This window comes from Pseudorca crassidens, chromosome 7 (genome assembly GCF_039906515.1).
Source record: "Pseudorca crassidens isolate mPseCra1 chromosome 7, mPseCra1.hap1, whole genome shotgun sequence".
Classification (NCBI taxonomy): Eukaryota; Metazoa; Chordata; class Mammalia; order Artiodactyla; family Delphinidae; genus Pseudorca; species Pseudorca crassidens.
Window position 1 is genome coordinate 42,969,129 of NC_090302.1, and position 13,860 is coordinate 42,982,988.

A 13,860-nucleotide genomic window follows, 5' to 3' on the forward strand; every position below is an offset into this window, starting at 1 on the left:
TCAAAACCTGTTACAAGAGACAAAAGACATTATTTAATAAAAAGTCACTTCATCAAGAAGATATAACAATTAGAAACATATATGCACCAAACAACAGAGCTCAAAAATATATGAAATATTGACAGAGTTGAGGGAAGAAATAGCTCTACAATAACATGAGACTTCAATACCCCACTTTCAATAACTGATAGAACAACCAGAAAAAAGAATAAGGAAACAGAGGACTAGAACAACACTGTCAACAAACATAAACAAAACACTCCTCCATCAACAGCAGAATACACATTTTTTCATACATGCACATAGAATATTCTCCAGGATAGACCGAATTTTAGGTCATAAAGCAAGAGTCAAAAATTTTTTAAAGATTGAATAAAAAGCATCCTTTCTAATCACAATGGAATGAAACTGGAAATCAACAGCAGAATGAAAAATGTAAAATTACAAATATGTAGAAATTAACACATTTACTGTTAATGAGTCAAAGAAGAAATCGCCACGGAAATAAAAAAATATCTTGAGACAAGTGAAAATGAAAACACAACATACCAAAATTTATAGCATACAGCAAAAACCGTGCTGAGGGAAATTTATAGCTATAAACACTTATATTGAAAAAGAAAGATCTCAAATCAGCAACCTAACTTCATGTCTTAAAGAACTAAAAAGGAGCAAACTAAACCAAAAGTTAGCAGAAGTAAGGAAATACAGATTAGAGCAGAGAGAGAGAAAATAGAGAATTGAAAAATAATTGAAAAAAATCAACAAAAGAGTTTGTTCTTCAAAAAGATGAACAAAACTAAAGAACCTTTAGGTAGATGGAGATAAAGACAGAAAAGACTCAACTAAAATCAGAAATGATAGTGTGGATATCACTATCAATCCTACAGAAAAAGGAAGGATTTTATGCCAACAAATTATATAACCTAAATAAAGTGGACAAATTCCTAGAAACACACATCTATCAACACTGAATTTTGAAGGAACAGAAAATCTAGATAGACCTATAACTAATATGGAGAGTGAATCAGTAATCAAAAATCTCACAACATTTCACGAGTGAGTTCTACCAAACAGTTAAAGAATTAACACAAATTTTTCTCAAACTCTTCCTGGAAACTAAAAAGAAAGGAATACTTCCTAACTCATTTTAAGGACAGCATTACTCTGATACCAAAACCAGACAAAGATAATACAAGAAAAGAAAACTACAGACCAATATCCCTTACAAACACTGATGCAAAAATCTCCAAAAAAAACACGAGCAAACAAAATTCAACAGCATGTTAAAAAGATTATACACCATCACCCATCACCCAGGATTTAACCCTGGAACAGAAGAATGGTTCAACATACGAAAACAAATCAGTGTAATACACCACATTAACAAAATGAAGGGACAAAATAACACATGATCATCTCAACTGATGAAGAAAAAGCATTTGGAAAATGCAACACGTTTCCATAATAAAAATACTCAAAAACTAGAAATAGAAGGAAACTACCTCAAAATAATAAAGGTCATATATGAAGAAACCACACAGCACACTCAATGCAAAAGACTAGAAGCTTTTACTCTATGATCAAAATAAAGGATGCCCACTTAAATTACTTGTATTCAACATAATATTGGAAATTCTAGCCAGAGTAATTAGGCAACAAAGAGAAAAAAAAAGGTATCCAAATTGGAAAGGATGAAGTAAAACTGCCTCTGTTCTAACATGAAGTGGTCGTATATGTAGAAAACTGTAACAATTCCACACACACAAAAAAATGTTAGAACTAATAAACAAATTCATCCAAGTTTCAGGATACAAAATCAACTTGGAAAAATCAATTGAGTTTCTATTAACCAACAAATAAATTAAGAAAACAATTCCATTTATAATAGTATCAAAAAGAATAAACTTAACCAATGAAGAAAAAGACATACACTGAAAACTACAAAATAATGCTGAAAGAAATTTAAAAAGACACAGGTAAATGGAAAGACATCTTGTATTCATGTATTGGGAGACCTGATGTTAAGATGTCACTACTGAAAACATTTGCAAATTCAATGCAATCCATATCAAAATCTCAATGATACCTGTTGTTAAAAATAGAAATATCCATCTTAAAGTTCAAAAGGAATCTCAAAGGACCCCAAATCACCCAATCAATATAGAAAAAGATTAATGTTGGATGACTCATGCCTCCTGATTTCAAAAGTTACTACAAAGCTACAGGAATCAAAACAGTGTAGTACTGGCATGAAGACAGACACAGAGACCAAGGGAACAGAACAGAAAGCCCAGAAATAAACCATCACATATATGGTCAAATGATTTTCAACAAGGGTGTCAAGACTATTCAATAGGGAAAGGCCAGTCTTTTTAACAAATGGTGCTGAAAAAAAACTACACATCCACATGCAAAAGAATAAAGCTGGATCCTTACCTTACACCACATCCAAAAATTAACTCAAAAAGGTTTCCTAAGCATTAAAAGTATAAAACTCTTTGGAAAAAAATATACAGGAAAAACACTGGATTTGGTGATAATTTCTTAGATATGACAACAAAAGCACAGGCAACAAAGATAAATTAAACTTAATCACAATTCATAGCTTTTGTGCATCAAAGGACGCTATCAAAAGAGTGATAAATAAGACAATCCACAAGAAGAAAGAAAATATTTGCAAATCATTTTATCTGGTAAGAAGTTAATATCCAGGAAAATATTTTAAAAAAACCAAACCTCCAACTTAACAACACAAACAACCTAATTAAAAGGTGGGCAAAGGACCTGAACAGACATTTCTCTAAAGAAATATATAGATTGCCAATAAGAACATGAAAATATGCTCAACATCACTAATCATTAGAAAATGCAATTCAAAACTATAATTAAATACTACTTCACACCTGTTAGGATGGCTATCATTTTTTTGAAAGGGAGAAAATAACAAGTGTTGGTGAAGAGGTAAGAGAATTTAGAACCCCTGTGAATTGCTGATGGGAATATAAAATGGTGCAACTGCTATGGAAAACAGCAGAACAGTTCCTCAAAAAATTAAAAATAGAATAATCCAGCAATTCCACTTCTGGATATATACCCCCCAAGATTTAAAGCAGGGACTCCAATAGATATCTGTATACTGATGTTCACAGCAGCATTATTACAACAGTCAAATGTCCATTAACCCATGAATGGATAATATATGATATATACATGCAATGGAATTAGGCCTTAAAAAAATGAAATTCTGACATACACTACAACATGGGTCAACATGAAGACCTTATGCTATGTGAAATAAACCAGGCAGAAAAGGAGAAATATTGTACAATTCCACTTACATGAGGTACCTAGACTAGTCAAATTCATAGAGACATAACACAGAATGATGACTGCCATGGACTTGGGGGAGGACAGAGTGGGGTATTATTGTTTAACAATGGGTAGAATTCCAGTCTGTGAAGCTGATATGGTGGAGTGGTTGGACAAAAATGTGAATGTACTTAATGCCACTGAATGATACACTTAAAAATGGTAAATTTTGTTATATATATTTTACTACAAAAAAATCAATGAAACATGGCATTTCTTAGCTATATAACTACTAAGAAAATCTACAATCACATGAAACAGGTAATACATACTTGGGCATCCTTATATCCATGAAAACCATGGCCTTAGAGAGTTCCACATTGAAGTGCATAGGTACCAAGATATGTTGTGTGGATACACTGAGTTTTCGTGCTTCTTTCCAATTATCACCTAATTACAGAAAACAGTACGTGTTTAACACATGTGTAATTTGAAAAACATACTAAACCTAACATTACCATTAATACTTCATAGTCATACAGTGCATGGTATGAGGAAATCTTCCTACATCTAGATAATCTTAATGCCATATTCCCAGGTACACATACTTAGCAGGTAAATTCTTTTCCCTTTCAAACTCTATGTTTTAATAGGAAAAATGCTTATTAAAATGTTAACAACAACATAGCTTCAATCAAATCTACTGTGCATCCTTGGCAATCACTATGCCAACCATACATTACTCAAAAAACATGGCTCTAATGCAATAATGAAAAAGGTAGGGAAAAGTGCAGTTCTTCAGTATTAACTAATAAAAGTTACATTTAAGATTTATAACTGACACTGTTCTAGGCAATGTTTAAATTTTCATTTAATTCTCACAATGATGTATAACATCCCATTTTAGAAAAATGAGACTGAGAGGAATTTACAGCTTGCTTATGGTCAAAAAGCTAGTGAGTGATAAGGCTGAAATTGTCACCCAGGTCTGCCAACATGCAACCCTCTGGCAACATTCACTGCAGTGTCACAAGCCTAAATGTTCAGTAAAGGAATGGCTAAATAACTGACAGCATAGCCTTAGAACTTTAGATGGCCAGTAAAAATCATGAATTTAAGTGCCCAAAATATTACTGGTAAATGAAAGGGAGGTCAGCATATAAAACTATGTAAATCATGTTAAAAACGCATTCACAAACACTCCCAAACACCACACAAAATACATCCCATACATTCATAGGCACACACGTTGAAAAAAACACCAAAAGGATATCCACTGAAATATCAACAACGCTTATGTGTGAGCAGTAGGATAAAGAATGATGCTTTTGTTTTTCTGTATTGTCCAGATTTTCTAAAAGACGCGTCTACATTACAAAGAAATAACTTTTAAAATTTATAACAAGATTAATGGGATCCATATAATACAAAGCAGTTTCATGTACATTATTCCATTTGAACCTAATAATACCATAAGTCAGTTAAATCTTCAGTCAAGGAAAACCAAGCAAATGAAAGCTTAGACTCCTGAAGACAGGTAGTAAAATGGACTTTATTACAATTTTTAAAATTCCAACAGTACCGAGATAAATCAAATATTTCCTTCACTTCTCAATTTACAGATAAAAAATAAGATATTTAGAAGCATGTGTTTCAGTATTTATCAGGGAAGTCTATGACAATTACATAAAGTAACCCCAATGTCAAAAAAACCCTGCCCCCCAAAAGATTTAATTATTTAAGAATAGTTAATGCTTATCAAAAACAACTCCAAGGAATTCCAATAATTTTCAGATAATAATAATGAAATATTGAAAACAATTTTTTACAAAGCATCTCAATATCTTAACTATTAAGTATGGCTCATGGACTTTGAAAACCAGTTACCAAAATGTATCAAACACACCAAAATATAGTAATGTATTCCTTGAAAATAAATTTATGGATTTTTCTATAAACAATTTGCATTTGCCATCCACTATACTTCTGGGCTCCTTTTACACCAACTGAAATATGATAAAAATAAAAACCAAGTTCATTACTCTTAAAGCAAGTACAGTTAAAGAAAAAAATCAAATGTTCCAGTCCTATATACACTAACATTTTTAATAATCGTAACTTTAGGATCTCATTGCTCCTCCTTCTATTAGTTAGCTCAGATAATTAAAATTTCACCATATACACATCTCAATGTTCACTAACACCCTGGAGATTCAGAAGCAATATGACAGTGGAAAGAGGGCTCAACTAGTCTGGGCTCTCTATCTATTTTAATGGATCCTGACAAGTGAATTTCTGGCTTTGGTCACTTCAACTAAAAAACTAGATCCAGATCAGAGACGCCTATTTGTACACCAAAGTGAATAGGGTAAAGGTATTCCTACCATAGCGACCTTCTGCAGTCTTTGTGTAACTGTTTACAGCCTGGGCTATCAGAGCCCCTAAGCCAGCTGCCTCTGGCCTTGAGCAGCCTCTTCTGGTTATCCCATTGTGTAATACAAATATCACTTTAAATATGTGCCAGTGCTTTCCAACCTTTACTGGTATAGATCAGGATTTCTCAATCTCAGCATTACTGATATTTGGGCCAAGTCTGTTGTGGGGTGGCTTTCGCCCATATTGTTTGAGGTTTAGTAGCATCCCTGACCTCCACTCACTAGATGCTAGTAGTGCCCCAACTCCCCACTCGTGACAACAAAAAATGTCTCTAGACATTGACAATGTCTCTTGAGGGATAAAATCACACCTACTTGAGATATTGCTCCTAGGAAATATCTACTATCACTTCTAATTCAAAAATATAAAAGTTCTAACATATTTAGGATGAAAGTCTTCAGAGAAACTGTCTAAAAACCTAATTAATCACTTCAGCAAAATGAATCAACAAATAATGCACTGTATACTTACCAACTCTGCTATAAAGCAGCTGTATGCTTGTAAGCTGAATATCAAAGGAGTCATAAGCTCTATGCATTATCTCTTCAAGTTTCGCCCCACCTTGTTTTAAATCTGGTAATTCTGAACGAATTTTACTTGTCACCTTGAAGATAATTTTAATAGTTTAAATTACTTCAAAATGAAAATATAAAGTTTTTTATCTTTCAGACTATAATATAAAAATTTAACAGGAGGAGATAAACTCACAAGCTGACATACATTATAAAACTATTAGAAATGTCTTCATCCATGACATATATAATGAGAAGGCCAGGTATAAAGTAAAGTTTTACATATTAAGTTATATTTTCCAATCATTTATATTAAAAAAGGGGAACAAAGCCAGTCCTGGTAAATAATAGATCTAAAAATTTTTTTAATCTGCTAAGAAGCCTTTTTATTAAAAACAAAATTAAGAGAAAAATATAACTTACAAAATGTTTCCATGGCACGATGACAGATATTTAGATAACTTTATAAGAAGACGTGAGAGTCCACAATTAAATATCAGTGTACCTGAATTTTAGTTCCAGCTCTGCCATTTATGCAACCTCAAGCAAGTTATAGTTGTACTTCCCCTTGCTTGGTATACTATGCATACTACTGTTTTCACTCAGGTATCCTGGAGATCACTTCACAGTAGTATATAAAGATCTTATTAATTCATATTTATATATATATATATATGTATACACACACACATACATGTACGTGTATACATATTTTTTATTTTAACATTTCCCCTTTATTTTACATAGTTCATGTGAAGTAGACAGTCAAAATTGATTATCTGTTTGAAAGGTAATAAATTTTAGGCAAAAGGTTAAGCAAATTGCTTCAGGTCATAAAACTAGAGAGATACCCTTCTGACCACTATACCTTTCCACTGGCTGTTTCCACTATACCGTACTGCCCATAAACCAATTCCATAACTAAGTTCAAATATGAATAATTATCTGTATAAAATTTTATTATAAATGTAAATCCAGCAGTGTTACATAATTACTAACTGAAGAGTAAAATATATATATACATATAGAATAGAGGAGAATGTCAATATTAAGGAAAGGCACGAATTTGTTAGGTAGCCAGAAAGAGCATTCCAATATTATCCATCCCTTCTGGGTCTTTAAATTGTTAAAGTTATTCCTCTACATTTCATGATCTGGAGTACTGCTGTCAAACAGAACTTTCTATGATGATGGAATTGTTCTCCATCTGTTCTAATACAGTAGCCACTAGCCATCTGTGACTATTAAACACTTGAATGTGGCTAATGTAACTAAGGAACTGAATTTTTAAAAATTTTAATCAACTTAAACAAATACATGTGGCCAGTGGGTTACCATACTGAACAGCATAGATCTAGAAACACCGGAAAAAAAGTATTCTCTACTCAAAACTGAGGGGAAAAATCATACATAATTGAATAAGAAGCAAAATGCAAGAAGACCATCTCTCAATTTTAGGATTCTTTAATAGAAATATTAAAATGCCAATATCTAAAGTATATACACAAAAAATTTCAGAAGGATGAATATATATTTGATTACTTCCAGAACTCCCTTCCACTCTACACACTTTAATTGACCAAGTAATAAATTTAAATTGAAAAGGAAATAAACTCCTCAAGCATTACTCTCAAATTTTATAAATATAATTCTTAGGTTCACCCCTGACCTTCAGCATTCAATTGGTCATTTTCCTATTAGAAATGTAGGGAAACTATCTAATTAAATGAAACTTCACTTTACTTGCCAGAAGGGAAGATTCCTCAAATCCTAGTTTCTGCTATTAAGCTAGAAATTAATATACCAAATCAAACCTCTAAAAACCAAAATACATCTTAAACAAAGAAACACCATAAGTGTCATATTATAAAATAATTATTAGTAGTATATACCTTTAGATGACCAAGATCCAAAAGAAGCAGATTTGATGTAGGGTTAAAAATTCCATCTTGTGGGATAATAATATATGAAGCCTTCAAATTAATTTTGAGATCAAGAACTTTCTGTGTTTCAATAATATACAGCAGACCTGCATAAAAGTTAAATCTTTAAAATGAATTGTTTTCACAAATTACTCAAGAAATAGAGAATCATTAAACACATGAATTGGTACCACAACCTTAAAATAATGTGAAATTAGTATTAATTTTAAAATAAACTTGAGCAAAATATTTTCAATATAAAGTAAGATATTTGTTAGTCAATGTGTATACTCATTAAATATAACTGAGTACAAAACTGGAATACTTCTTCAAAAAGAAGTTTTTGACCCATAAACCCAATTTGGGAAAACTGGGGAGATACACATCTAAAAAAATTAAGTTACATGAAATATTAGAATCTATATAATTCTTCCCAATTCGTGAACTTAATACAGCTACTTCTACCATACTGAACAATGATACTTGATCTTTATATTACTCTGAGACAATGAAAATCCTGGATTATTAAATCATCTTCAATAAAACTGTATGTAAACCAGAAAAAGCAACCAGAACTTTCTATGAAAATGGATGAATCTACCAAAGTGAATTTCAACTAAGATGAAGTCTTGAACTTATACTAAAACATTTAACTAGACTTCTAAATCTTGGTAACATGAATAAATAGGTAGGCAAACCTACTCTTCCACTAAAAGCAACAAAAATGGTTGGATATAAAGCAAAACAAACAAACAGCAACAACGAAACCTACTAAAAACACTAAAAGGAGGCAAGAAAGTAAGGATCTATGAAGCCAAAAATCAGATTGAAAGAGAAAACCTAAAAGATTTAAATGGGAGCCATAAAAATTTTATCCTGAGACCATTTTCTGCACTTGGTAAACTCTGGAACTCCTTTCCATAGCCTCACAGAGTATAAAGAACAGATGACAGGGTTTCCCTGGTGGCGCAGTGGTTGAGAATCTGCCTGCCAATGCAGGGGACACGGGTTCGAGCCCTGGTCTGGGAAGATCCCACATGCCACGGAGCAATTAGGTCCGTGAGCCACAACTACTGAGCCTGTGTGTCTGGAGCTTGTGCTCTGCAACAAGAGAGGCCGTGACAGTGAGAGGCCTGCGCACCGCGATGAAGAGTGGCCCCTGCTCGCCGCAACTAGAGAAAGCCCACACACAGAAACGAAGACCCAACACAGCCAAAAATAAAAATAAATATAAATAAATAAATAAAAAAGAAAAAGAACAGATGACAAAAATGAGGAGTCTAGGGCTTCCCTGGTGGCGCAGTGGTTGAGAGTCCGCCTGCCGATGTAGGGGACACGGGTTCGTGCCCGTGTGGGATCGTGCGTGCATGTGGGATCTTCCCGTGGGTCCGGGAAGATCCCACATGCCGCGGAGCGGCTGGGCCCGTGAGCCATGGCCGCTAAGCCTGCGCATCCAGAGCCTGTGCTCCGCAACGGGAGAGGCCACAGCAGTGAGAGGCCCGCGTACCGCAAAAAAAAAAAAAAAAAAAAAAATGAGGAGTCTAGCAGGAGTTCTTTTCATAAATCTGGGATCTAAAAGGTACATACTCAAAGTAAGAGTAATCCAGAAGTTAAACCTCCCTGTCCCTAAAACCTACGCATAGAATGCAAAGAATGTCTCTGAGAAAAACTGGGAAAAAGGGGTAGTCTCCCTGTGAATCATAATCACAATACAGTCCTCAAGTGGATATGTAGCACAACTTTTGTCATTCCAAAATATCTCAAGTAATGACTTTAGATAGTGGTCCCACCAACATGCTCGAGATACCTGGCAGGAAAAAATGAAATTCTTCCCTGAATGAAAGTCCATTTATCCTAGACTTCAGGGAATTCTCCCAAATAATTTTCCAATAAAAATGAGCAGCTCACAATCAAAACTCAACAAAAAGACAAAGGTTAACATGAATATAAGAAACAGCAGAAATAAAAGAGAGGAGAAATAAAAACACAAGAGTCTTAACATAATGGAACTGAAGAGATAATTATCTGGTGAGACAGTATAAAATAACTATACAGTTGACCCTTGAACAACACAGGTGAGTCCACTTACACAAGAATATTTTTCAAAAGTAAATATTTACATTACTACATGGTGTCTGGTTGGTTGAATGCGGGGATGTGGAAGAACTACAGATACAGACGGCCCACTGCAGATTATACAGATTAACTCTCGCATTATTCAAGGGTCAACTGTGCTTATAATGTTTGAAGAAATAAAAGACAAGTTTGAATATATCCATGGGAAAGAGAACTATAAAGAATAAAAAATCAGATTTTAAATATAAAAAAGCAGAATTCCTAAAATGAAAATATAATCATTGAAATTAAACACAATGGGAAGATTATTAAGCACATTAGACAGCTGAAGAGGGATTCAGTAAAAATCAGAAGATAAATTAAAGGAAATTACCCAGCATGCAACACAGGAAAAACAGATGGAAAGAAAACAAAATATATAAGTTAAGAATGACAGAGTAAAAAAAGCTAAAATATATTTAGCCAGAGTTCCAGAAGAAGAGAATCAAGAGAAAAAAAATCTGAAGAGTTAATGGCTAGAAATTTTCCAGATGGATTTTCTAGAAATAATTAAATCTACCAATCCTCAGATTGGTCCACAGTTGGATACATCATACTGAACCTATAGAATATAAAAGATAAAAACATCTTAAATGTAAAAGAAAAAGGATAATCTACAAAGAAGCAGCAAACACACTAACACCTGAATTTTCAACATCAGTAACAGGAGCCAAAAGACAGTAGAATGGTCACTTCAGTGTGCTAAGAACAATATAATCATCAACTCTGAATTACATATCCAGTAAAAAAATATCCTTCAAAACTGAGGACAATTACCTTCAGACCAAAACCAAACGATACAACAAACAAAAAAGTTTGCCATCAGCAGACTCTCAATAAAGAAAACAATGTATAAATGAACTACCGAAAGAAAGGAAATAATTCCAGATAAAGGGTGTTAAGTTCAAATAGGAATGAAGAGCAAAGAAAGTAGTTGATATATAGGTAATTATAAACCAATGCATTGACTCTACAAACAAAAATTGTTCTATGAAGTTAAAACAAGAAAAAAATAACAATAGCATGTAAGTAATGAGGATGGTGAAAGGAGTTCAAGTGTTCTAAAGTGTTCCTTGCAATGACTGGGAGAAGGTAAAATGTTTCATTACATTTTATCTCAACAAAAATTTGTGTTTTAATTACTACAGTAAAAAGAGAAAGAGAATATTTAAGTTTCAAATGGTACAAGGGTGGGAGTGGAGGAAGTAATGCTAGAATTTATCCAAAGGCAGGAAAGAAAGGTCAAGAAATATGACTGTCAGTATCACAGCTTGAAAAACATCCCACTATATGTTGTTGACATGACACATCTAAAAATAAAGATAGAGGGAAAAAGTAAGTAAAAGAATAAAAAAAATACAGCAGGCAAATTATAACCAAAAGAAACCTAGAATATCCATACTAATATCAGAACAAAAAAGGAAAAAATATTAAAAAATTAAAGCATTACTAAAAATATTGACAACTTCATCCAGATAAAAGATCTGGTTCATTGGGGAAAAAATATCTCTGCATGTAACTAATATAGCACCAAACTTTATAAGGAAGAAAATCAAAGATCTACATGAAATAGACAAATCCAAATGGAAAGTTTGGTGTTCTTCATATATTTCTCTAAATAACTGTTAGAATATGGTGAAACAAGAAGGAAAAAAATCCAGTAAGGATACAAAAGATTTGAAGTACATGATAAACAAATGTGACTTAAAGGATATGTATAGATATTAAAAAGATATGCTTTTCAAACATATATGGAATATTTTTTAAATTACCATATATTGAGCCAGAAAGCAAGTCTCAACGAACTACAAAGCATTAAAAACCACAGAGATCATCTCTATAGTCCACTATATTTTGAAAATGGAATCTCTAATTTAAAATCTCCCCCAAAGAAATCTCCAAACCCAAATTATGCCAAACACTGAAAGAAGAAATGAGACCCAACAAACCAATTGGCTGAACAAACCAATCTTACACAAATTCTCCAAAGGAGAAAGGATGGAACTTTTATTTTCTGAGGCCAATATACTAAAATCTGCAAGTCATTACAAGAAAGGAAAATGACAGGCCAGTTTCTGTCATAAACAGAATTTCAAAAATCCTAAAAAAATTTTGCAATTAACTTGAATGTGGTACATAGGTTAGACCTTTCTAAGTGTAAGAAATGATTATCATTATATCTAAATTTAAATATAAAGGTACCAAATTAGCTTCAACTAAAACTGTATCTAGTCTAGAAATATAAACTCAAAAAATACTTTACCAAAATCAGCATAACATGACTGAAAGTTTAGTATAGGATAAGTACTTAATTCACCAACATTAATACTGGCATTTACCTGCTGCTGTCTTATCACGAAATTCTTCAAGTTTTGTCAAAGTCACTGAAGTCAGCTGTGCTAGATTTACATCTTTTGGAGGTCTGAAGAATTCCACTATACTATTTACTGTTCTCTGTTAAAATAAGCATCATTAACATGAGGCACAAACTCAAGGCAAATTGAAATATATTAAAACTTAGGAATTACAAAAATGCTTACTGCATCATATAGCATTTCTAAAGGTTCAGCTTCTATGATACACCTTTGAGCAACAGTTTCATCTAATGGATTTATCTCAAATATAATTCGCAAGAGTGATGCAGCATCATCCAATGAAGACAGGAGGCGGGGTTTTGTTGAATTATCTGGTAAGCCAGTAATATGAAATGAACCTATTTTGGTTTCGAATCTGCATGAAAAAAGATAGGACAGAAATTAGCAATCAGTACAATTTTAAAGTATTTTTCAAATTAAAAATAATAAAATAAAAACAATTGCACTTTAGGGCTTCCCTGGTAGCGCAGTGGTTAAGAATCCACCTGCCAAGGCAGCGGACATGGGTTTGAGCCCTGGTCCAGGAAGATCCCACATGCCACAGAGCTACTGAGCCCACAAGCCACAACTACTGAGCCTGCGAGCCACGACTACTGAAGCCCGTGCGCCTAGAGCCCCTGCTCCGCAACACAAGAAGCCACTGCCAACGAGAAGCCCGCACACTGCAACGAAGAGCAGCCCCCACTTCCTGCAACTAAAGGAAGCCCGCACGTAGCAACAAAGACCCAACATAGCCAAAAATTAAAATAAATTTATTTTTTAAAAAAATTTCACTTTGCATTTCTTGCTACTCCATTCCATGCACACCGAAGAAAATACACAACTATTAGCTCTAAACTGACATAGATTAATTCACAAAGAACTCTATTCACATGTTGATTTCCAGATTAAGAAGCTTTTGAAGGGTCAGGGGTTTCTGGTTCCCTATGAAAGGAGTCTGAAGTCACCACTCCATATTAACAATAAGTAAAAGGCTGAACAAACCAAAAAATCAACAGCTCTTCTTCAATATGTAAGAGAGGGGAGTACATAGGGCAAACTGCTGCCCCTAAGACTGAAGACACAGACAGGGAGTGGAGTCATGGCTTACCAGAGCAGAGATCTGCAAAAAGGAAACCACCACGGACACTAGAGCCAAGGTTGGAAAACCTAAACTGTAACTGAATTGCTGGAGACTTAGTGTGGACA

At 33.5% G+C, this 13,860-nt stretch overlaps 1 protein-coding gene across 3 annotated transcripts in view; it reads right to left on the reverse strand.

Moving 5' to 3' along the window:
• The window catches only part of VPS13A (vacuolar protein sorting 13 homolog A), a 237,088-nt gene that overhangs the window by 158,575 nt on the left and 64,653 nt on the right, over positions 1 to 13,860 (reverse strand). For all 3 annotated transcript variants that reach the window (XR_010944991.1, XM_067744120.1, XM_067744119.1), the window contains exons 18-22: positions 12,838 to 13,027; positions 12,637 to 12,751; positions 8,153 to 8,289; positions 6,220 to 6,352; positions 3,645 to 3,762 (exon numbers count right to left, since the gene is read on the reverse strand). Coding sequence is in view for 2 of the 3 variants with exons in the window: in XM_067744120.1 (XP_067600221.1) it covers positions 3,645 to 3,762; positions 6,220 to 6,352; positions 8,153 to 8,289; positions 12,637 to 12,751; positions 12,838 to 13,027 (693 nt within the window). In the remaining variant the exon portion in view is untranslated. The remainder of the gene's footprint in view (positions 1 to 3,644; positions 3,763 to 6,219; positions 6,353 to 8,152; positions 8,290 to 12,636; positions 12,752 to 12,837; positions 13,028 to 13,860) is intronic.